This window comes from Neofelis nebulosa, chromosome 7 (genome assembly GCF_028018385.1).
Source record: "Neofelis nebulosa isolate mNeoNeb1 chromosome 7, mNeoNeb1.pri, whole genome shotgun sequence".
Classification (NCBI taxonomy): Eukaryota; Metazoa; Chordata; class Mammalia; order Carnivora; family Felidae; genus Neofelis; species Neofelis nebulosa.
This window is the reverse complement of record NC_080788.1, coordinates 52,661,447-52,686,967: the sequence shown is the minus strand read 5'-3', so window position 1 is coordinate 52,686,967 and position 25,521 is coordinate 52,661,447. Positions and strand designations below refer to the sequence as shown.

Genomic DNA, 25,521 nt, shown 5'->3' with positions numbered 1-25,521 from the left:
CCGTCTCAGAAGACAAGGAAATATGTCTTACATGTTGGAAAAATGGCTACCCAAGGAAGTTCAGGTAAAGAAAAGCATAGGGGTTTACAGCACCAAGTCCCAGTGGTCAGGAGGCCTTATTCAGGTAGTTCTGGCTGCATGATCATGAACACCCATGAGCTTTGAAAAAATCCCTGGAGTTGAAGGTCTCCCCCACCCTGCCCCTCCATCTATCTCCTTAGTTAGAGGCATCAGCTCCACCCCTAAACCCAAGGATTTATGTCTTGGAACAGAATATTTCTTTAAGTGATACTACTCTAAGAAGAAATCAACCTAGAATTTAATCCCCTACATAAAAGGGACAGATACTTCCATACATCACCACCACGTACCCAATTTAAGATGTTTAAATTCCGACTGCTGCGCAGATGCACAGAGCTGGTAAAAAATGTGGTAATTTCGTTCATTTTCTGACTGTAAAATAAAGAAAAATCCTGAAGTTATGGCAACCCTTTACAGTAAAAACATGAGGTTTTCAGGGAATGGGTCTTAGACGGCTAACGTGGACTGACAATTCTGCTCTCACAGACACCAACACTTACATGGGTTTCTTCTCTGGTTGATAAGTCTGTGAGCAACTTGCTGCCCTCTGCTGGCTCACTGGCAGAGGGAGAGCTGCTGGCTCATGATTGCCTTCCAGACAAGGACCCCAGAGAAAATGCTAGTAAATGAAAACACTCTGCGAAGTGAGAATAATGTAATTTGTACTAGGTGAAATTTTTGTTTTGAGAGAGAGAGAGAGTGAGAGAAAGAGCTAGCAGCGGGCAGAGGCAGAGAGAGAGAGAGGGAGATAGAGACAATCCCAAGCAGGCTCCATGCTCAGCCTGATGCAGGGCTTGATCCCATGACCCTGGGATTATGACCTGAGCTGAAATCAAGACTCAGATGCCCAACAGACTGAGCCACCCAGGTGCCCCTGAACTAGTTGAAATTTTTAAGAAACATCCTGCAACATAAGGCTTACTGTTACTCTCCTGGGCCAAAACTAGGAGAATTTTCTCCACTTTACTGATGGAAGGGTCTTTCTCCTAACTCCCCACCCCCCACCCCACTAGCTGTAAGCCCATTCCCTTCCTGACAGAAAAGCCAGTCTAACATCTTTGTCTGTTTCAAGCAGTTTCTGTGTTCTAGAAAGAGAAACTTGATTGCTAAACACTAAGGATCTTTTAAATGCCCCAAAATTAAAAATCATAATTCTTCCCTTTGGTGGAGTCATATCATTCCACTGATATCGCATCTATCCATCAATTTTTTGTTTTTAAGAAACAGAAAAAAAAATAAGCCAAAATGCAAATGAAAGACAGGAAACTCTATTCTTCAAGTCACAAAGCAATGTAGGTTGTCTAATGAGTATGTAAGTGTAAACAGTACTTTAAGAGTTGGGAAAAAGTAAACTTAACTAATATTTTTATACTTACTTGAAAGACAACTCTGGATTTCTCCAGCAGGTAAGTTCTCATGTTGGCTCCTATAATCTGATTTCTCTCATCAAAACTGATTTCTGTGTATTTCCCAAACCGACTACTGTTGTCATTGCGGGTGGTCTTGGCATTTCCGACAGCCTACAAAACAGAGAACCCTCAATAATGTTAAAAAGATCTTTGCTTAATAAAATCCAATCCTGTATGCTAGGATAAGGTCTGTTTAGCAGAGGAAGGTTGGGGGGTGAGGGAAGCAGCCCAAAGCTCAGAGGGGACATGACACATCCTCTACCTGCCATTCAAGGCTCTCCTCCATCTTGCTAGGAGACACTGAGCAGGATTAGAACAAGCACAGGTTCTGATGTTTCATGGTTCCTAGGCTCCTGTTTGTGTAATGCTAGAAAAGTGATTTCATCTTTCCAAGTCTGGATTTCTTATCTATAACACGGGAATAATACACAGCTTGCGGAGTTGGGAGGATCACCACATCCATGCCCCAAATATTATAGATGCTCAATTAAAAGAACACATCATTCAAACTTTATTTCTTTCCCTATCTCTTACCACTTCTCTACCCAGACCTTCCACTCAACCAAAAAACTGCCCTCTCCCATTCTTTCCATATTCTAGGCATGACTTTTGCTTTTTACTTCTACTCTTGAATTCTGTCTCTTCTCTGCCCATCCCCTCCCCCTTCCTGAGCACTTTTCATCTGAAGTACCCTTCTCATGCACACATACTGTACTTCCTGCCCAGGTCATCATGCTTTCTGACAACACATATTTACTGAGCACCTGCTATGCGCTGCGTCCTTGGGTGACAAAGGTGAACCAAGAAGACATGGTCCTCCCTTCGTGGAGCTTATAATCTAGGGGGTGAGACAAACCTTAAACAAATAATCACACAAATTTACCCACTGGGCAGTACCTCTGGACAACTTTTCTACTGCTATCTTAGATTGTGGTTTATGTTTCCATTTATTTTTTTTTAAGTTTATTTATTTTAAGAGAGACAGAGACAGCTTGAGTAGGGGAGGGGCAGAAAGAGGGAGAGAGAGAATCTGAAGCAGGCTCCATGCTGTCAGTGCAGATCCCAATATAGGGCTCAAACTCATAAACTGTAAGATCATGACCTGAGCTGAAGCTGAACGTTTAACCGAGTGAGCCACCCAGGCGTCCCTCCATTTAACTTTAAACGTGTTTATGTTAGAGGAGCCTTAAAACTTGGGGACTGGGGCTTATTCTTTTCCATTACTTCCTATATTATCTGGTACAGGGGCTTCAACAAAATAGGCCTGATAAACATTGATGATTTTGATTTGAGAAAACAGAGAGAAGAGATCTAGGAATCTAATGGTCTTAATTTTTTGCAATGCTTCCAAATAAATTTAAATCAGTCCTTTTCCCACTTTGCAAAGCAGAGCTGGCCTTTGATCATCTCCTGAGCCTTTGCGATGACCCTTCTTCCTTAAGGGCTGTCTCTTTGCTCCTGGGTGCCATGAGGACTGGTCTTGTTCACACTGCTCTCCCAGTCAGAGTTGGGCTGGTGGATCAGCTCTCAGAGAGGGAAGCAGAAGAGCCTTGATATGTGGCATTTGCCAATTTTTTTCAAAATTTTTTTTTAATGTTTTTTTTATTTATTTTTGGGACAGACAGAGACAGAGCATGAACGGGGGAGGGGCAGAGAGAGAGGGAGACACAGAATCGGAAACAGGCTCCAGGCTCCGAGCCATCAGCCCAGAGCCTGATGCGGGGCTCGAACTCACGGACCGCGAGATCGTGACCTGGCTGAAGTCGGACGCTTAACCGACTGCGCCACCCAGGCGCCCCTGGCATTTGCCAATTTATAAAGTGTAAATATTCCCACCGTGACTGATGTTGAACTATCAAAATTGTAATAGTCAGCTTACCAAAAAATTTCTGAATATTTAACAATCAGCTCATAAAACTTAGGGTCATTGGCTGAAGAACACCAGTGGTCTCAGTGCACCAGTGGTGTCTGTGGTCAAGGAAATTTCCTTTGGTATATAAATATAGACACAGGACTCCTGAAATCTGATTTCTAGCCCAGCAGGTTGAGGAGAGAGCCTTAGCAGGGTAGTCTCTTCTTCAAGCTCCTTCGAATCCTATCAGAGAACAGACTTTCTGGCCCTCACTTCTATGGTCTTTAAAGCTGAGGGATTCAGCTTAGCCAGGGAAACATATACACAAACCAATCCACTTCTCCATTATTGCACATTGCTGCCTGTGACCCCACTCCCCACCTCCCGCAGGGTACACACCTCAGTTATGGGGTTCGATGCCAGAACCTTGTCCTCCACATGGGCGTTACTGCTGGACTTGCTGACGGTGGCGAAGTATCTCATGGCGTAGCGAGCAGACACTGTCTTTCCAGCACCTGACTCCCCACTTACAATTATTGACTGATTTTTATTGTTTCTAAAGCAAGTAAATTAAAGGATTTTTTAGATACTGTTTTTTTTTCCTATTAAAAAGGTAATATAGACTCAGTAAGAAAAACACAGACAAGGGGAGAGAAGGTAAACTTTGTTTCATTACTCTAAGGTAACTACTTTTTAACATTCTAGTGAATTCCCTTCTAGTCTTTTTTTCTATGTGATCAAGCTAAACTTTGTTTCTTGCCCTGTCCCCCATGTTGAGGGTCCCCCAAGACCCTCTCAGGTCAGTGACCCACCAGGAGGACTCACAGGACTCAGCACATAGTCATGTTCATGGCTAAGATTCATCACACCAAAAGGCTAACTCTGCAAAGAAGAAAGGCACATGGGGCCAAGTCCAGAGGAAGCTGAGTGTGAATCCTTAATTACTACAGCAATGAATTATGACAAGACATGGGAAGTGCTGTCTACCACGAAGCTCTTCAGAGATTCAGTGGCCAGGGTTTGTACTGGGGGCTGGTCACATAGCCAGAGCATGTACCAAAATTCCAGATGCCCTGAAGGAAGGCAGGTGCTCAGCATGAACCACATCATCTACACAGTCAAGGTACAATGACCCTCTCTCCTCAATTGGATAATGGTGGGGAACTTCCTAAAATCCAAGTTCCCAGAGGCTAGCCCTACACCAACCTTGCAAGCAGGCCTCTAAAGAAAGCCATCTTGGGCCCAGGTCAACTCCTCTGTATCCCCCACATAAACATAAAACATTTTAAAGGCATTATTTGGAGAGCAATTATTCAAAACATGCCTGGGAACATAGGTGCTCAGTAAGCCCACATGCTGGAGATCTTTAAAAATGTATTCAACTTGGGGGTGTCTGCGTGGCTCAGTCAGTTAAGTGTCCAATCTCAGCTCAAGTCATGATCTCATGGCTTGAGAGTTTGAGCCCTGCGTTGGTTTCTGTGCTGACAGTTCAGAGCCTGAAGCCTGCTTCAGATTCTGTGTCTCCCTCTCTCTCTGCTCCTCCCACATTCATGCTCTGTCTCTCTCTCTCAAAAATAAATAAACATTAAAAAAATTTTTTTTAAATGTATTCAACTTCTCGCATCATAAGGTGATAGCAGGACTGTACTATAAAGCTGTTCTATGTGTCCAGCACTGCTTATAGATACAAGGCACTCCATGAATACTTTATAAGGATCCTCATTTAAGCCTCACAAAAATCCTATGCCACATGTATCTATTTTTATGGAATGATACAACAATGACTCAGAAAGGTAAGGTGACTTGACCCAGGGCAGAGCACCTCCCTGTGAATGCTGGGAGCACCTCAGAGATGGAGTTCCTGCCCAAAAGAGCAAGACTCTGAGGAGATCAGTGACGGACACCTACAGTGTCCCCCGCCAGATAGAAATGGAGCCAGGCTTAGTAAAGCTGGGCTATTCTGACTCCCAGGTTAGTATCAGCAAGTCCAATATAAACCTACCTTACGTTCAGTTCTATCACATTTAGACAGACAGGCCTCCAGAGAAAATGGACTTTTCAAGTTGAAACTGGCTCAGCCCGATAGCTCCAGTGAGTTCATACTGTTGATGTACAGGAGCAGCCCTGGCCCATCAGGCTATGAGCCATGGACCTTAATTGCAGAGTGCCTGGAAGACTTATAGGGAGCCAGGGCAAATCCTAGAACCACGGGTGTTTTTCAGTTTGGAGGAAATTTGCTGTAGCAGAGACCAAGGTAACTGGTTATTAACTGGTGAATCTCTATCCAACATTCCTCCTCCCCTCCTTCTTAGAGACTATGCCCCAATTTTCAGTGGGAACACTGCTGTGCATATGAAAGACTACCTATTCCAATCTTACTTGCCGCCAGGCATGGCCCTGTGAATAGGTCCTAGACCAGCTGTGAGCAGAAGTCTTTGTGGGGCTTCTGGGAAGTCTCTTTAACCAGGAGGGGCACATACTTCCCCTCTGACACTCTGGTGCCAACAATATGGAGGAGATGACTAAGTATTAACTTGCCTTCAGGATGAGGGTCTCACTCCACGGACAGAAGATCTAAAAGGTATCCAGTCCCTGATGACTGGGAGAGGTGCCATGCAAGTTCTAAAATGCCCACCAGCCTTCTTGGTAGGAGAGAACCACACACACCCCCATTATTTTTTCCCGATTATAAGCAGTGGAACGTAGAATGGGTGCTCTCTGAGTGTCTGGCTCACAGATGGAAGACACTAAAGCTGAGGAAACTCAGATGGTTGCCTAGATTATGTAGGGTCCAGATTCTGTGCCTCAGGTTTCCATTTATGAAATGAGGGCAATGATGGTGGCTCAACTGACTTCACAGCGGTGTTGCAAGACTTAAAGGAGACCACTGTCCGGAGACTTCTTTTCAAACTGTAAAAGGATCAGCAAAGATAAGATGGTGTTTCTATTCTTCATTCATACCTTAAAAATTTTTTTTTCATGTTTATTTTTTGAGAGGGAGAGAAAGCAAGTGGGGTAGGCCCAGAGAGAGAGGGAGACACAGAAACGGAAGCAGGACCCAGGCTCCAAGCTGTCCACACAGAGCCCGATGTGGGGCACGAACTCACGGACCACGAGATTATGACCTAACCCGAAGCTGGACCCTCAGCCAACTGAGCCACCCAGGTGCCTCTCTATTCTTCATACTTTACAGATGAGGACATTGAAGCTGAAAGAGGATAAAACTCCAAAGCTCTTACATCTAAAACCTGTGCTCATCCATCGTAACTTTTTGCTGGGCTAGATGGGGAATAAAGCTTGAACATCTCACAGTGGAGAATAAATCAATATTCCTCCAACCAAACACAGTGCAAGAGAAGCATCTGCTATTCCCAGATTGGTAGGTTTGACCTTTGACTACTTAGAAGGAAGAAAAACCAGGAAACTCGGTCTAGACAGGTTCCACATACAATCATTTGCTACTCATTAGTCTGCTCTACCAAGTGCCCTCACTCTCTGGTCACATGGTCACCTTTAATGAGACCACACCAGATGTCTCCCCTCCACTGTGAGGGCCCAGCAAATGCAGGAGTGTTGGGAGAGTAAGAGGAAGTCCCACCCAGTAGGCGGCTACCTGGCCATCTGCTTGTACGCCTCTTCAGCCACAGCAAATATATGTGGGTCCATATCGCCCATGTTCTGCCCGCTGTAGGCATGGATGATGGCATCTCCGTAGATTGGCAACTGCTTGTAAGGATTCATAGCCACCAAAATGATTCCTGGGGAAAGATGCCAGATGCAGCGCTGAGGTTCTGACCGTCACCCATTTCTCCAGGGTCTCTGGAGTAAGCCCAGCTCCGCCAGTTATTAAACCTGCCATGTGACTTTGGGCAGATCACTTAATGCTCTGAATCTCAGTTGCCTACAGATGCCACCCACATTTCTGGGCTACTCTCAGAGTTGGATGAGATGACGGATGGGAATGCCCTAAAACTGAAAGGTTTTGTAATTCTCAGTGTAAATATATGATAACATCGTTGCCCCAAGTAAGTAATAAATGTATCAAATCCAATGAGAAACTCAAACACAAGCTTTACCCAGATATATTTTTCTGGGAAGTCTGATATCAATTCTTGATGAAGATTCTTCCCACCTGTAGACACTTCTGTTTACAACAGACTCTTGAAGATCAAACCTCTGTGCTTGTTAGATAGAAATCTGGGCAAAGGTGTAGCTGTGAGTACACATTTTGGCAGAAGTCAACATTTCTAACATAAACACGATACAAAATGTCCTCAGGACACCCTAGACAGCAAGCACCGTGTTTCCGGGTCATTCCTGCTCTCCTAGAATCGCTCTCCTTACCACTGTAGGTGTAAATGAGTTTGGATTCTGCAAAGCGGATTCTGAGATTGTGAAGCACCGCAGGTTCGTGGAGATAGCTGAGGGCTGTGAGGTCATTCTCACCCACGAGGATGTCAGGATTCCGGAGTGGAGGCAGAGATTCTGGATCAATGGAATAATCCAGCTCCTGTGGACAAAGATGAAATTAAAGTTCAAGAAGTAAAAGATCCTTGGTGTTTCTATTGAACTCTAGTCCTCTGTCCTATCTACCATGTGTTTGGAGTGGTCCCTGACACTCTGAAAAACAAACCTATGTGTAGCAATGAGAGAATAATCTCCACGGCTGACTCTTGGAAAGTGGGAGCCAGGGGACGAGGGTTTTGGACATGGGCCCTGGGGTAAGTCACTCGCTCTTTCTGGGCCCCTCTTCTCCCATCTGTGAAAAGACTGGCTGGACCAGGCCAGGGGTCCTCAGAGCTATAGGACCTCACTGAAGCTTCCATGAGAGGTACAGGAAAGCCGTGTGGGCAGGGACCTGGGCACACCATCCTCACTGCTATCACAGGGCTCCACTTGCATGCAGTTTAGATGTTGAGAGCCACCCAAGTTTTTGTCTGAAAACAGGGTTCTGCTGGGGGGTGAGAAGTGTCTGAAGGAGCCCATGTGAGTGGTGGTGACTCTTTGAGAAGATCCATGTTCTTGTAACTCCTGTCTGAGGGCTCATGCCCCCCTTATAAGGCTGCCTGTTCCCATTACCCTCAGCCCTGGGCTGAGTAACTTGCTGGGGATGGTCTCTTGTCTGGTAGACTTCACCTAGCATTCCCAAAATAGGTGCCTGAGTAGAAGGGAGAGGTTAGCAAGCCTAGTGGTGCTGACACCACAGACGACTGGGCTCCAAATGGCAGAGAGTCATGGGACCTTATGACCACCTGTTCTAACTTCCCTTACGTTCATATCACAGCTTGGGGAAGTGACTTGATCAAGGTTATCCAGCAAGCTTGTTTTCCTTCCACTTTCCCAGGCCGCCTTCTTTCTGATACCTGGTCTTGAACCAGCTCCACAAAGTGACCTGGCTGTCCCCTCGCAAGTGCCCACTATGCACACCCTATGCCATGTAGTCAGCACTCCTCAAACCTGCCTTCCAAAGAGGGCATGAGTACCCTAATTAACAGCTAAGGATTCAGCTTCAAAGAGGTTAAGCTCCTCGTCCAAGGTCACACAGTATGGATATGTTTGGCTCTGAAGCATGTGTCCTGATGCCTCCTATCAATGCTGAGAGGATTTGGTTTGTTGTTGGTTGGTCTGTTTGGAGAGCAGCTCAGGGCAATCTAGGCCAACTATATTGGATCATGACAGCTGCCTGCTCCATTTTCAGTGCAAATATATTCATGGACCTGCCCCCAGAAGAATATTGTTTTCCCTGTTTTATTGAGAAATAATTGACATATATCACTGTAAAATTTTAAGGTATAAACCATAATGGTTTGTTTTACATATACTATGAAATGATTACCACAGTAGGTTCAGCTGACATCCATCATTTCATAAAGATGTAATAATAAAGGGAGAAAAGAAAAAAATCTTCTCATTGTGATGAGAACTCTCAAGATTTAGTTTAATTTTCCTAGCAGTGTAGCCACAGTCATCACGTTGCACATTACACTCCTGGAACTTATCTTGTAACTGGATGTTTGTATCCTTTTTTTTTTTTTTTTATTCTGAGGTGGGGAGGGGGGAAAGTGAGAGAGAGAAGAGAAGAGAAGAGAAGAGGAGTGGGGAGAAAGAGGGAGAGGGAGATGGAGAGGGAGAGGGAGAGGGAGAGGGAGGGAGGGAGGGGGAGAGGGAGAGGGAGGGAGGGAGGGAGGGGGAGGGGGAGAGGGAGAGGGAGGGAGGGAGGGAGGGAGGGAGGGAGGGAGGGAGAGAGGGAGAGAGAGGGAGAGGGAGGGAGGGAGAGAGAGAGAGAGAGAGGGAGGGAGGGAGGGAGGGAAGGGGAGAGGGGGAGAGAGAGAGAGAGAGAGAGAGAGGGAGGGAGGGAGGGAAGGGGAGAGGGGGAGGAGAGAGAGAGAGAGAGAGAGAGAGAGAGAGAGAGAGAGAGAGAGAGAATCCCAAGCAGGCTCCACGCTGTCAGTGCAGAGCCCAATGCAGGGCTTGAACTCACAAACTGTGAGACCATGATTTGAGCTGAAACCAAGAGTCAGATGCTTAACTGACTGAGCCACTCAGGTGCTGCATATATACAATTTATTTATCCATTCATCTGTTGATGAACAATTAGGTTGTTTCCACATCTTGGTTATTGTGAATAATGCTCTATAAACATGGGGGTGCAGCTATCTTTTTGAATTAGTGTTTCTGTTTCCTTTAGATATATTCCCAGAAGTGGAACGGCTGGATCATATGGTAGCTCTGTTTAAAAATTTTTGAGGGTGACTGGGTAGTTCAGTGGGTTGAGCATCTGACTTGATTTCAGTTCAGGTCATGATCTCATGGTTCATGGGATCGAGCCCCATCTTGAGCTCAGAGACTTCTCGGGATTCTCTCTCTCTCTCTCTCTCCCCCTCCTCGACTCATGCTCTCTCTGTGTCTCAAAATAAATAAACTTAAAAAAATTTTTTTTGAGGGTTCTCCATACTGGTTTTCATAGTGACTGTTCAATTTACAATTCCACTAGCAGTACACAGGTCTCCCTTTTCTCCACATCCACACCAGCATTTGTTATTTTGTCCTTCTCTTAAATGTTTATTTGAGAGAGAGAGAGAGAGAGAGAGAGAGAATGGGGGAGGGGCAGAGAGAGGGATAAAGAGAGAATCCCAAGCAGGCTCCATGCTGTCAGTGCAGAGCCTGATGCAGGGTTCGATCCCATGAGTCGTGAAATCATTACCTGAGCTGAAATCAAGAGTCGGATGCTTAACCGACTGAGCCACCCAGGCGTCCTGGGACTTTCTGTCCTTTTGATGATGGCCATTCTAATAGGAGTGAGGTGATATTCATGGTGGTTTTGAATTGCATTTCCCTAAGAACTAGGGATGTCAAAAATCCTTCCAAGTGTCTGCTGGCCATCTGTAAAAATCTTTTTCAGAAAATTGTCTGTTCGGGTCCTTTGCCCTTCTTTTATGAGTTTTGTTTTCATTTTTGATGTTGTTGTTTTTGTTTTTGCTTTTGAGTTGCAAGAATTATTTATATATTTTGGATATTACTCCCTTATCAGATATATGGCTTGCAAATACTTTTTCCCCTTCTGTAGGTTGTCTTTTCACTTTGTGGACAATTTCTTTTGATGTGCAGAAGCCTTTTACTTTGATGTAGTCACATCTACTTATTTTTTATTTTGTTGCTTGTGCTCTGGGTGTCAAATCCAAAAAAAATCACAAAGTCCAATGGCAAGAAGCTTTATTCCTATGTTTTCTTTTAGGAGTGTTGTGGTTTTGGGGTCTTACATTTAAGTCGTTAATCCATGTTGAATTAATTTTTGTGACTGGTATAAGACAGGAGTTCAGTTAAGCAGAATATTCTTAATCTATAGACTTTTATTTTGAGAGTAAAATAAATTGTTGCTCATATATAACTTCTTTCCTTGAGTTCTTCTGTTATCTGTTTTAAATTAACAACCTCCTTTTCTAGTTCAGCCCGTGTGTGTGCGCACGTGCACGCACACGTGTGTGTGTGTTATGTATGAGAGAGACAGAGAGAGAAAATCAAGGGTCATTGGGGGGAGGGGAGAAAACATAAAGAACATTAGATTAACAGTTGAAGGCAGAGGTGACATTTTCCTACACAAAGCAGGCTTTGTAAAGCTAAGGAGCTATCTGGCCACCTGCCCACTTACCTGCCTCTCGTTGGCTGGGGTTCAGAGCCAGGAATGTCGCTACCTGAAGCCCTGCTGACTTCACTAAAGCTGCAAACTGCCACTGCAGCTGGAGTCTGAGATTTTTCTCCGCGGAGACACCTGATCCCTAATGAGAACCTAGAGTGCATGCAGGAAGTGCTCCACAAGGCTGCAAAGAGCTACTGGTGGGGAAGGGTTGGCTAAATGGAAGTAGCAGTGTCCTCTCTCTGTGTCTCTCTCCAGTGGTCTGCACACATGGATCATCTCGTTTGATCTTCAGCAACCCTGTGAGGTCCTGCTATTATTAACTCCAATTTGCATATGAGGAAAGCTAGAGGCTAAGGGTCATAAACTTAGCAAGTGGCCTTCACAAGCTTTGAATCCAGATAGTATGTTTCTTGAGGAAGTGTCTTTAGTTGCTCTGCTCATCTTCCTACCTGGGATCTCAGGAGATGACTCCCAAATCCAGGACAGTCTGATTGGAAATAGAGTGCCCTGTTTGTTTGGTTTTTTTTTTTTTTATGTTTATTTATTTTTGAGAGAAAGAGAGCACAAGCGAGGGAGGGGAAGAAAGAGGGGGACAGAGGATCTGAAGCAGGCTCTGCGTGGACAGCAGTGAGCCTCATGCAGGGCTCAAACTCATGAACCAAGAGATCATGACCTGAGCCGAAGTTGGATGCTCAACTGACTGAGCCACCCAGATGCCCCAAGAGTGTCCTGTTTCTACAGAGACCATGTGCATGACTCAAAAATTCCAGCATTTTAATATTCATATGATATTCCCCGGACCAACTCTGACATCCAAATGGAACATGAATACTTTGTCTAGCTCTGCATCCAGGGAGTTGACTCATGCTAGCTATGGATCCAGTGGGATGTCATTATGGCTATGGGGGCAAAGGACAGCTCATGATACTTAAAGGAGTGGTAAAATCTGCAGAAGCTGTTAATCAAAAGACACATCCAGCCTTTGAGAGGGCCTGATCACAGGTACACTGCAGCACAGGAACCACCACTGACATGATCCTTTGCCACACCAGCACTGACAGGCTCTTCACAACATCACACAAAGCTGGGCATTCCTATCCTCTTGTCCCTTCTCCCGTCAGTTCCCTAACCACCCTGCCACACGCCGTCCTGGAGCTCCCAATTCTTACCTGTTTCTATCCAACCACCTACAGATGGACTTTCCCTCCTTCTGTTCTCCTCTCACTCCTCCCTCTCCCTTCCTGATTTCTCTCTTATTCCTCTACTTCTCTTCCTCTTCCCATCTTGAGGTTTTTCTCTACTGGTTGATGCCTTAGGCTCCAACCACTTTTCTTCAAGTTTCTCATCTTTGCCCAGTTTCTATGCTGAGACCCATGAAACCAAAATGGTGAATTACTGGGGTGCATGGGTGGCCCAGATGATTGAGCGTCCGACTTCAGCTCAGGTCATGATCTCACGGTTCATGAGTTTCAGCCCCAATGGGGCTCTCTGCTGTCAGTGCAGAGCTCACTTCAGATCCTCTGTCCTCCTCTCTCTGCCCCTACCCTGCTTGTGCACATGCTCTTTCTCTCCCTCTCAAAAATAAAATAAACATTTAAACAAAACGGCAAATCACTTTCCAGTGTTCTCCCAGCCATGCTGGATGCCCAGGTATGCAGCACAGGGCACTTGATGCCTTCATTAGGGCAGTATGTGGGGTGGGGGGGTGCGGTACAAATAGCGGACCCACAGCACCAGCCAGCCACTCTGGATGACCCCCCATGTGCCCTCTCCCAGGCTCCTCCCACAGGGGCTGTGCCCCCTCCACATACATCCCAGTTACCCTTCATACATTGTGGCAGCCACAGCCAGCAAGGACCCTCACCGTTCCATCCTCCAGCAAAAGTCGCAGGACTTTGTCACCAACTTTGTAGTCCTTTGCTATTTCAGCAGACTTCCAAACTTCTTCAGGATCAGGAATCCATACCCTGTTGTACTGACCAACAGAATGAAACAGGCTTAATTTCAGAACTTGGAAAACAAAAACACAGATCATTAGATAATTAGACTCAGGGATATTTCTGTCTACTCAGTTCCTTCATTAGGAGTATTTTACCTAATTTTTGTTTATGAAGTAATCTTTAGTATGTCTACAGTGCACCAGGCCTAGCTGCTTCCTTTCATAGGCAACGGAATTCCCAAAGCCTCCTAAATACTCCTGGGAAACTAAAAGCCTGGGAATGGAAGGGAAATTACGAGTCCCTTAATGGGAAGCTCTGGGCACTATCTGTAAGAGTTGGAGCAGAGGGATTTGGTTCACCACGGATCGGCTGAGGGGCTGTGGGCCAGACACTTAACTTCTTACACCGCGTTCTTCTCATCCACAAAATGGGTACAGTCCCTACTTCACAGGTTTGCTGCCAGGTTAAGTTAGACTGTGTCATTGAAAGCACTCTGCCAGATGCTATGAAGTGTTGTTACAGCAGTGTTATTTCAGCACTGGTTGATGGAAGCCAAGTATTCCTGCTGCGGCAAGTGTAGAAATCCAGATGTAGCTGTGGGGGCACCTGGCTCAGTGCTGGTGGATAAGTCTTTAGGCAGAACCACACTGCTATGTACTGGATCAAGTCCCCCCACCCCTGAGCTCACCACAAATTCTTATGTTGAAGCCCTAATCTCCAATGTGACTGAATTTGGAGACAGGGTCTGTAAGAGGGGGTGAAGGTTAAATGAGGTTATAAGGCGCTCATTTGATGATGGGATAAGTGTCCTTGTAAGAAGAGACACTAGAGAGCTCACATGCATGCTCTCTCTCCACCTGCATGCACCAAAAAAGGCCATGGGAGTACACGGTGAGAAGCAGCTGTCTGCACCCTTGGACTTCTCAGCCTCCAGAACTGTGAGAAAATGGGCATCTGTTGTTTAAGCGCCAAGTCCACGGCATACTGTTAGGCAGCCCTATCAACTAACCCACGTGTCTAATACTCACACTGGCACACTGATGAGGGGCCGTGTCTCTCTCCAGAACTCACCAAGACACCTGAATGCTGCTCAAGATGAAGATGAGGTGGCTGCCATGTTTGTAGACTGCAGCTGTCATAGGTCCATGATTAATGCCTTTCTCTCCCCTCTGCAGTAATCACCCGGACCCCACATCTCACGCTCTCCTGCAGTGGGCCGTTCCTCTGTTTGCTCGTCCATTCATTCACTCGTTCATTTACTAAACACTTGCTAAGCACCTATTATGTATATGTGCTGAGTTACCTGGAGGGAAAGGCATTCCCTCTTAGTCAGCATGGTCTCCCTACTAACCCAGCCGATCTCTAACCTGGAGCTGCATGTGTGCATATGTGTATATTTGCATCTCTTTGCTCATCAGGCCCGTGGTCTACTGGTGCCTGGTGACCATGAGTAAATATTCCTTTCTGTTGAGAGATTGTACCTTCAGGAGTTTTCAGTCACAGAAAGATTCTGAGCAATAAAATTATGACATTTTAATTTTCCTTATTATAGTTCTATGTATTTTCTACAAGTTGCATGTAATACTCTTAGAATAAACAATCTTTAAAAGAAAATGTCAACATATATGTCCACAAAAAAAACCTTGAACATAAATGTTCATAGTAGCTTTATTCATAATAACCCAAAACTGGAAACAGACTAGATGTCCATTAATAGGAGAATGAGTTAAAAGACAAACAAAACTGTGGTATATTCATACAGTGGAATACTACTTACCAACGAAAAGAATCAACTACTGATATAAGCAAGAACATGAATGAATCTCCAAAACATTAGGTTGAATCACAGAAACATTACACAAATGAGTATGCTATGTATGAATCCCCCCTCTTTTTTTTTTTCAGAGAGAGTGAGCTTGAGCACATTAGCACAAGTGGTGGAGGGGCAGAGGGAGAGAGAAAATCTTAAACAGACTCTATGCCCAGCCTGGAGCCTGATGTGGGGCTCAGTCTCACAACTGTGAGTGAGATCATGACCTGAGACGAAATCAAGAGTCGGATGCTTAGCCCACTGAGTCACCCAGGCACCTCCATGTATGAATCCCTTTAAATCAAGTGCTAGAACAGGTAAAACTAATGTAAGGTGGGGAAAACATAGGAACAGCAGTTGCCTCTGGGAGTAAGTAGGGCTGGGGAGTGAGTGGGAAGGCTCTCATGGGAATGTTCTGGGGGTGATGGCAACATTCTATACCTTGAAAGGGTTTGGGTTACATGGGTGGTCAGCACTTTTCAAACATCACTGAACACAGACGTGAGACTGGTGTTCCACTATCTGAAAATTTTACACAAAGAGCCAAACAAATATGAAACTCTTAACAATAGACATACTAAAATATTTAGGAGGACACGTAGCGATGTAAGCAGTTTACTCTAAGATGCTTTAAAAAATAAGACGGCCCAAGGACTGGAGAGAAGAATAGACATGTAATACAACAAATATGGTAAAATGTTCATGGTAGAATCTAGGTGGTAGGACAGATGTCCGCTATAAAGTCCCTTTGACTTCAGTGTATACTTAAAATTTTCATATGCTGTTGGAGGAAATAAAGAAAAGTATAAAACAAGTTTCAGAGTGCCAGTACTAGACTAGGACCGAGTTGATTAAGGAGCACAGGTGTTTATCTATTAGTTAATATGAATTGACTTACTTAAGCAAAGAAAAATATATATTTCATTGGCTGGGTATCAATCATGAGTCCCTAAGTCATTTGGGTTGTTTTAATTCTTGATAGGTAGCTGAGAGAGAGTTATGGGTAAGATTTCAGACACAGAGACAGAGAAAATGGAAGAACGACCTAGAGGGCAATGATACACAGTTAGGTATACATGTCCATGCAGGTAGGTGGATAGAAGCCTCATAAACACACTCACACCCACTCCACACATACTTGTTGCCATGGGCTACCATGTTCTACTTCAGTCTTCTATCAAAAACATTTATTGCTCAAAAAGAATGAAATCTTGCCATTTGCAACTACATGGATGGAACTAGAGGGTATTAGGCTAAGCGAAATTAGTCAGAGGAAGACAAATATCATATGACTTCACTCATATGAGGATTTTAAGATACAAAACAGATGAACATAAGGGAAGGGAAGAAAAATTATAGAAAAACAAGGAGAAGGACAAAACATAAGAGACTCAAATATGGAGAACAAACAAAGGGTTACCGGTGGGGTTGTGGGAGGGGGGATGGTCTAAATGGGTAAGGGGCATTAAGGAATCTACTCCTGAAATCACTGTTGCATTATATGCTAACTAACTTGGATGTAAATTTAAAAAATAAATTAAGTAAAAATTAAAAAAAAATTTATTGCTAATCTCATAAAGCTGAAATCATTAATGGAATATCCCAATATATCATGAAGTGGCATGACAGAATTTTAGGTCCTAGATTTAGGGTCCTGGGAGATCGTCTGCTCCAGGTTGTCTGTCATAGTTCTTTTTAAAGCCAAAGAAAGCTGACTTCAAATGAAATGGTGGCGGTCTGCTCTGTGAAACAGGTGAAAGTAGAGGCATTCTGAGGAGGATCCCAGTTGGGGGCTACAGCTGAGATCCCTGAGATCCTCCCACAGAAGCCAGGAGTTCTGAGAAGTAATGTTAAGGTCACCAAAGCCAATCCAAGCCTTTTGTTTTACTGACCCCAAAGATGTCAGCAGCTCATCAAACACCACACAAAGTCTCAAAAGCCAGGATTCCATGGAGCCAGGGCCTGCAAATCCTACTTTGAACTGCTTGTTAATTAAATAAGTCTGGCTTTGAAAATAATCTTGAACTCTCAACACGCAACCATCTACTTGAGAGCACACAGGCTGGTTTGTTTCAGCCCAAAGCAGAATTCAATGGTAGGCAGTATTAGGATATGTATGGAACTGAAAGCTGGCTTCTTTTGAGGGGTGGTGCATACAAACAGCCTCCTCAACCCCGACTCTTCAGGCCACCCACACCTTCCAGGCCTGGTGCCTCTGCCAGCAATGCTGCCAGTCACCTAGGGCCCTGCAGCTGCAACCCAGCCTGGTAAGTAAACATGACAAAGTTTATCCAGTTACATGTCAGTTACACCCATTGGGTCCCTCCCTCCTTCCTCACATTCCTTGACCCACAAGGCAGTGCTTCAACCGGGAGGAAGAGTCCGCTTTGCAGAATTTAGACAAACAAACGCAGTCTGTGCAAACAGTGTGACTAGCTCTCATGTGATTTCCCCAGTGTGACTCGTTCCTGTGGAGCAGGAGCCTCCGGACTCAGACTGCCTGCCAAGCCCTCAAGGGACGGGCCTGCAGGGGGGGCCACGGAGCAGAGGTGCCTGCCTCCCACACCCTTCCTGCGAATACCCTCCCACAAAGGGAAATCGTGCTGTACCTTTATTTCCAAGCCAAGGGAGGCTCAACAATGAGGCAAAGACTTAGGAGCGTGACCCTTAGGAAGTGATTTGTCTTCAGGAACATCCGAATACCCCACCCTACATGCTCAGATGAGAGAAGAGGGCATCTTCTCATGTTGCCTGCCTATTTGAAGGCATCAACTGATGTCAGCCACAGAAAGGGTTTGAGGACTTTACAGGAAATAGGGAATACCACACGTTTCCTTCCTAGCAGCTCTCTGGACTGGGAGAGAGTCTCCACTTTCCCAGTCAGCCAGGCCAGGGCAGTGATATTATGCTCCCTCCGCTGCCCCTCCCTCACCCCTCCAGGCCCTTCCCAGGCTCCCTAGCCTCCCCTCTGTCTCCCAGTGTCCTTCCTAGCCCCTCTTCCTGACAGGCTTTCTCTAGAGAGTGTCCTCCATTCCCATGATTTCAGGCACTGCCCTGGCACCTGTGCACGTGAGACCTCCAGCCCAGATCTCTCCACAGGTCTAGAACACATGTCCAGTGGTCTCCCAGACATCAGCCCCTAAATGTCCTTGGACACTCATAAATTCTAAGCTCTAATGACCATTATGTCTATCCCAAACCCACTCCTCCTCAGTTCTCTTGTCCCTCAAATCAAAAACTTGGGACAGTGCTGGGTTCCCTTCCCTCCCTCCACACTCAACATCCAAATGGTTATCAGGTGCTGGAAAGCCTACATCTTAAACAAGTCTCACCTATCTGTCCCATTCATCCCACTGCCATGGCCATCAATCAGCTCCCCCTCCCCTAATCCCACCCCCACCAATCTTCTCTTAACAGATGTCACAGTCTGCTAAGTGCTTCCTCAACCAGGTAAAGCACCAGGTTTCTGTGGTCATACAGATTCCCTCACCTGCACCTGAATCAGAATTTCCATGGGTGGGCCCCAGCAAGATGAAAGCTTTAAAATTCCCGCCCCCAGTCCCTTATAGATTTTGATGAGCAGCCAGACCTTGGAAGCCACTGTCCTAGCCAGTTTTCCTCCTCAGGCTTCCTTGCCTCTTCAGTCCACCCTCTGCCAGCTGCCACCCAATCCACTAGCAGTTTCTAGAACATGCCAAGCTCTTCCTTGGCTCTGTTCCTTCCACCCCCGGTGCCACTCCTCCTCTCCTGGCCAGTGAGCAAACTAAGATTCAGCTCACAACTCCTCTCCTTGGTGGCACTTTCCCTATTGCTCTCACCCCAGACATGATTGAATGCTTCCTCTTTAGAGTTCTCCGTGTCCCTTCCCAGAGGGACACAGAGGTTTTGAGGTAACTTTCCACCCCCCTCACTGGCATTTGAGCTTTAAGAGCCTTGTCTTTGTATCCTGGAACCCAACACAAAAACTTCCCCATAGCCAGCATTCCATAAACATCTATTGAACAAAATATTCAAATTCCCAGTTTAGTTGCATCAATTAAAGACAAACTTGGTATTTTAGTCTTTATATACTTTTTTTTCTTTACTCTTTTGAAGTACCCATATATAATACAATGGATACCTCTAATTTTCTAGAGTTATTAATGATACATAGAAGTCTAAAAGCTTCTTACACTGGCCAAATGGAAAGCCATTAAACTGAACTTTGACTTTTTTTTAGACAGAGATCTTGAACTGCTAGTCAAGACACTTCTCACCTTGCACATCTGAGTTCTAGCAAAACTTCCTTGCAGATGTCTTGTGAGTTCCTTATTCACAAGAGTAGTAAGTGACTGAAGGGTAATATAATTTGTAAATCTGTGGCTAAAACCAGTTATAACCTGAGTCCCAATTAATGAGCCAGAACAATTTAAGAAATATCTCTAGAGGCATGCCATAGAGTTCTCTGCCTCACTGCCCACTTACCACTTTGCCCAATCTCTTAGGTGAAAAAACCATACTCACGTATAGCAAATATACAACTATAAAGTGGATGGACTTCCCATGAGTCCTCTGTGTGAATGGGAAGAAGGTCAGCTCCCTTGAAGAGAAGGAAGATGGTAAAGGTGGTTGAACCATAGTTGTGGTAGTGGGAGGGATTAGGAACAGAAGCTTTTGGGACGCCTGGGTGGCTCCGTCAGTTAAGCGTTCGACTTTGGCTCAGGTCATGATCTCGCAGTCTGTGGGTTCGAGGCCCATGTCAGGCTCTGTGCTGAAAGTTCAGAGCCTAGAGCCTGCTTTGGATTCTGTGTCTTCCCCTCTCTCTCTGCCCCTCCCCTGCTCATGCATGCTCTCTCTCTCTCTCAAAAATAAATAAACATTAAAAAAAAAAAAAAAAGAACAGGCTTTTAATCCTGCCTCCTCCTCCACTTCTATGTAATCTTAGGCAATTTACCTAACCTGAGCCATTTGTAAAATTGGTATAACAACATCTACACATATCACTGCTTATTAAAATTAAACCATGAAAGATGGTATATAAAGTTCTGAGGATGGCATCTGGCACAGAAGAAGTGCTCCATGATTGCAAGATACAAGTAACCATCATTATCTTCTTCAGGCCCACAGCTCTCTCTGAAAACAGAAACACTCATTCATGCATGTGCGCACACATTAAATGTTGCTTAAGCCCCCACTGTTCCCTGTTCTCGGGAAACTCTTGGTCAGTGGGGGAGACAGTTAATGAGTGTTGACAAATCAACATGCAAGGTGTCCAGAGGAGCTGGCTGTAAATATTTCTCAGAAAAGACACTGCTCAAATTGAATTTCGAAGGTGAGGGGCTACTGAACAAAGCAGTTATTTTAAGCACAGGGAGTCTTGCAAGCCAAGGCATAGAGTGCTGACCAGCAGCAGGAATGCACCAAGGGATAGCTGGAAATTTGCAGAGTGAGCTGAGGTAGGAGTGGGCAGGCAGTGGGGAGATGCAGAGGTGGAACCTTGTGGCTGGTCAGTGAGTCTGAAAGTGACAGGGGCCTCCAGAGAGGTTCCAACAGTGAATGGCCAAACCGGTTTTTCTCAGCAAGATTTTAAATCATGGAACTTCTGGGTCAAATGCTCTCAACATTTCCAGGGCATGTTGCCAATAGCTTTTGAAAGAGATGGGTCATTTTACACTTCATCCCGGCAGCTACTGCTACTCTCACCACACTTCCTCCCAGGAGTCCCCTCTTTCTCAGAACCTCTCTTCCTATGCTCCCCTACCAGCTCTCCCATCTCCTCCCTGTGATGGCTCCATCTTGGGCCCCTGTGAATAGTTGTATTCCCCAGTGTCCTGTCTTGGCTCTCGTCTCACCCTTGGCAAGGCTCTCACTCCCTGGGCTTCCGCTCTCTGGGCAGAAGACTCTTGGCCCAACCTCTCCACCAACCTCTAACCTCCCAGAGCACTGGCCTCTAGAAACTCCTTCACCACCTCAATTGTTGCAGGGACAAATTCTGCCTCCTGACTTTCCTAAGATCTCCTCCTCCTGCTGTGCCTGTGTCAACGGCACCCCCTGCTCTCATCATCCAGACTCTGACCTCCACAGTCATCTTTAACCTCTCCCTCTCCCCAGTCCAGTCTTATCATCACCTACCTCCACAGGCTCCCTGGATTGTGTCTCCTTTTGCCCTGTCCAATACTGCAGCCTGAATTCTTTCCTGGACACTTAAGATGACCTGAGAATTCAGCTATCTGAGTGCCATGGGCATTGCCAGTGTACCCAAATTCCTAAAACACAGCCCCTGATCCTATCTTCTCCCACTCAAAATCTTCACCAGAGTATAAAGCCCCGATCTAATTCTTGGGCACAACCCTCCCCTTCTCAGCTCTATCACCCAGTAGGCTCCTCCATGCCTTTAGGGCTTCAGCAGATTGAATTATTTGACCTTTCTCATTTCTCACTAATTCGAAAACTCCTTGAGAGGAAAGACTATCCTTTAAAAAAAGTCTTTCTAACCTCCCCCAAGCACAATGTTTCATGTACGGAAAGTGCTAAATAAATGTTTTAGGGGAGATAATATGCCCGTCTTCAAGACATAGCAGGAAGGGAGATTAGACAGGGGATAGGCAGGTAACAGCAGTGTATATAGTGACTGAATGAGGTAGCCTGGAGATCATGGATGGGTGTGGCTGTCACACAGGGGTTCCAGAATGGACAGTCCACACATCACCCTGCTGCAGAGTCACTATTTGCTCCTGGGTGCAGAAATGGGTTTTAAGTTGTTTTAAAATGTTGTGTGGCTAAGATTATGCAGAGAAGCAGCACTTCTGGAGCTTAAAGGTGGCCAAGGGTCCCAGTCACAAACTTTGGCTTAAGCCAATCCTGTATGCTAGCATTCTAGGACAAATGGCTAAATCTGTGGACTTGGGAGGGTTGCAGGAAGCGGTAGGGAAGCAAGGGAGAGGGCTTAGATTTTATTTCAGTCTATGAAAGAACTCCTTAACATGGGACACCTGGGTGGCTCAGTCAGTTAAATGTCCGACCCTTGATTTCAGCTCAGGTCAAGATCTCACGGTTCAGTAGCTTTGAACCCTGTGTGGAACTCTGTGCTGACAGAATGGAGCCTGCTTGGGATTCTCCGTCTCTTTCTCTTCCGCATGCCGCCCCCCACCCCCCACCAAAATAAATAAATAAACTTAAAAAAAAAAATGAAAGAACTTCTTAGCACAGCAAGCTCTTTAAAACCTAAATAGGCAACTACACAAACAGGGAGCTTCCCACCTCTGGAACTGACAATATGGGGACTGACTGACCTGGAACAGAAGAGATAGCCTCAGAACAAAGGTGTCTACTTGGACACCAAATGGGTAGGGTGGGCCATCAAGACTCCCTTTGGCTCTGGGATTCTCAGATTCTCTGTCCTTCCAAGCTCTTCTCTAGAAAACTCTTCCGTATCAGTTTTCCTACATTATGCCTGCTACCTAGTTGCTATTTAAAAACACTTGTAGTGTAAGGTCTTGATGATAGGGAAGCTCACACCTGTGTATTTTTGCTTCTGGAATAAAAATGTTACCTAAAAGAGGTTAATCATCAACAATTTTCTGTTCTCCAAAGTATCTTCCAAGAATTGCCTTGTGCCAAGATTTTCTTCCACCTCCAGTAAGTTGACGACCTCAGAAGCACTGTCAGATATCTGATGGTTGACATTCTCACTGATAAACTATTCTAGGAGAGTCATGGTTCAAACATTGCCCATTTAGAAGTCTAGTTAGTGGAAAGGTGTTGGAGGGCACAATGGCATTTGGATGGTTTGTACTTGTATTACTAATTCAGTAAAGTAGAAGAAAAAAGTTTGCTTAAACAGCTGTGAAACAATTATTTACAACTATTGTTTATATCTACAGTAAAGTGTCTTTTTAAATATAAAGCAAGGGCATGTTCAGGGGAAATGGACAGATTCTAGTGTCATCCATTTGAATATTGGGAAACATAGATTTTACTCCACTGGGGTGTGAGAGGATCTGCCTTTATAGCCTTTCAAATTTTTTTTTTTTTTTCAAAAGGGCCAACACTTTCAAATTATTTTTCATCCAGACAATTAGCCAAGCTCATCTCAGAAGGTTTTGGGTGTCAGAACGCTGTGGAATCCTTGGCCCTGGGGAAGAGGTAGTTTCAGAGGAATGCTCTAGAGTGATTCCCAGAATCAGGGTGTATGTGAAGTGCTTTATAAATTGTGAAGCGACGTTTAAGTGTTAGGTGAAGAGCCTGTGACCCCTGGATTCACAGAAGCTCTCAATTTCTAGCACCGGTGAAGCTTGCCCCACACGCGCAGGCAGCCGCACCTTTGGACATCAGATGAACTTAAATGCACGCGCAGGCATTTCTGAAGACGCAGTAATTCTAGAAAGCATCCTGAATACCGCGGTCCTAAGCTTCTTGTTCAAGGGCTCTCTGAGGAGGACCAGGAGAATTATGGATACTATTATGTGCCCGTGACTGAGACTTCTATGTCCCTGTGAGCAACTCTGATTTCACTTGTGGCTCGGGAAGAGGGGACCGAGGGGGACGGACGCGCGACCCCGGGGCATCGAGAAGCTCGGGCCCGGGAAGGCAGCCCCTCGCACTCGGTCTTCCCATTCCGAGGGGACCCAGGCTCCCGGGGCGGGGCGGAGGCGCTTTCCCCCGCGGACAGGAGCCGGAGCCCTCCGGTGCCCCCGATCCCCAGGCCCTCCGCGACCTGTCCCTGCGGCGAGTGCGCCAGGTGCACAGGTGTGGGCCGGGCGCCAGGTACAGTCAGCATTAGCGCCATGCCATCTTCCCTCCCGCGCACCCGCCCTTCGGTACCTGCGTGTAGAGCGCGGCCACCGCCATGGGCGAGACGGGCCAGAGCAGCTGGAGGGCCGCGAAGGTGCGAGGCTCCGGGACTAGGCGCGCGGCTTCGAGACCCGGGGGCAGGTAACTTCGGGGCCGCCGCGTAAATCTGCGCGGGGCCACCTTGCGGGGTAAGTTTCCCTGCGACGACTACCTTCCCCGGGGCTAGCGGCCTCTGGAGGAGAGAAGTCGCGGATTGGTTCTGGGGCCCAGCCTGGCGGGTCGGCGCGGCGATTGGCTGGGGCGGGGGCTGCGGGCAGGGCTCGGGACTCCTCGCGGCCAGGGCTCGGCCGTCCAGTGGGTCCACCTGGCGGGGGTGCGGAGCGGTCCGCCCAGGATTCGCTGGCTCTTGGAGGCAGGAAACAGGTGTGTTCTGAGACGCTCCCGTCCAAGTTTTAGTTTCCTTAGTCCGCAGCGTGTTTACTGGAAGGAGCAGCAGATATGACCATTGCCATAGAAAAGTCCAAGGGAACTTGTAAGACAGTTCAGCCGGGTGAGCATGTTCAAAATCAAATATAAAAATGAATACTTTTCCTTTATGTGAGCAATAATCATTCAGAAAATGCTATAGAAAGATGGAAAATAAGATATTTACAACATCAGTGAACATATAAAGTGTCCAGGGATTACACTACGAGAAATGCGCTCGGCCTCTGTGGAGAAAAATGTTTAAATTTCTCTTCAAGGACATAAAAGAAGGCCTGAATAAATTGAGGGTGGGGGCCGGGGACAGGGTAAGATGCCATTTTCATGGATGGCACTATTTAATACTGTACTGGTGTCAATTCTACCCAAATTAATAATATAATGTGTGAGTCTAATGTAGTTGGAATACAAATCCTAGCAGAACTTTTGAAAAATTGTACAATTATTCTATATTTTATATGAAGTAAAATTCATGTATAATAAGACACTCTTCAAAACAAGGACCAAAGAAGTGAGATTTGCCCCACCACGTATTAAGGGATATCACAAAGCCATCATCATTAAAACAGTGTGATACTGGCCTGGGAATGGACAAATGAATAATGGAACAGAATGGAGTCCCCCAATAGGGCCCCACATTATATGGTGGCTTTAAGGATCAGAGTGGGAAAGAAAAGAATATTTAATAGATGGGCCCATTGTGTGTGCGTAGGAGGGGAGAAGAAGCAAATCCTTGGCAAATGCTGTATCCAAAAATAAACTCCAGATGGATTCATGATGAAAACTTAAAAGTAAAACAATAATATTCTTAAGAAAAAACTGAAGGGTAACACCTTTTAAATGTTGGGTTAGGAAAGAATGTCTTAAGATACAATCATAGAACAAATGATGAATTTGCGGTCATCAAAAGGAAAGATTTCTTTTCAGTGGAAAACCACCATTCATAAAGAAAGGCAATAGGGGCGCCTGGGTGGCGCAGTCGGTTAAGCGTCCGACTTCAGACAGGTCACGATCTCACGGTCCGTGAGTTCGAGCCC

At 45.7% G+C, this 25,521-nt stretch overlaps 1 protein-coding gene across 1 annotated transcript in view; it reads right to left on the bottom strand.

The window, feature by feature from the left end:
* Positions 1-24,277, bottom strand: part of MYO5C (myosin VC) — a 104,311-nt gene extending 80,034 nt beyond the window's left edge. The window contains exons 1-7 of the mRNA XM_058737705.1: positions 24,032-24,277; positions 13,344-13,454; positions 7,687-7,852; positions 6,956-7,100; positions 3,742-3,898; positions 1,458-1,601; positions 372-453 (exon numbers count right to left, since the gene is read on the bottom strand). Coding sequence (XP_058593688.1) covers positions 372-453; positions 1,458-1,601; positions 3,742-3,898; positions 6,956-7,100; positions 7,687-7,852; positions 13,344-13,454; positions 24,032-24,058 — 832 coding nt within the window. The 5' untranslated portion in view covers positions 24,059-24,277. The remainder of the gene's footprint in view (positions 1-371; positions 454-1,457; positions 1,602-3,741; positions 3,899-6,955; positions 7,101-7,686; positions 7,853-13,343; positions 13,455-24,031) is intronic.
* Positions 24,278-25,521: the final 1,244 nt, after the last annotated feature.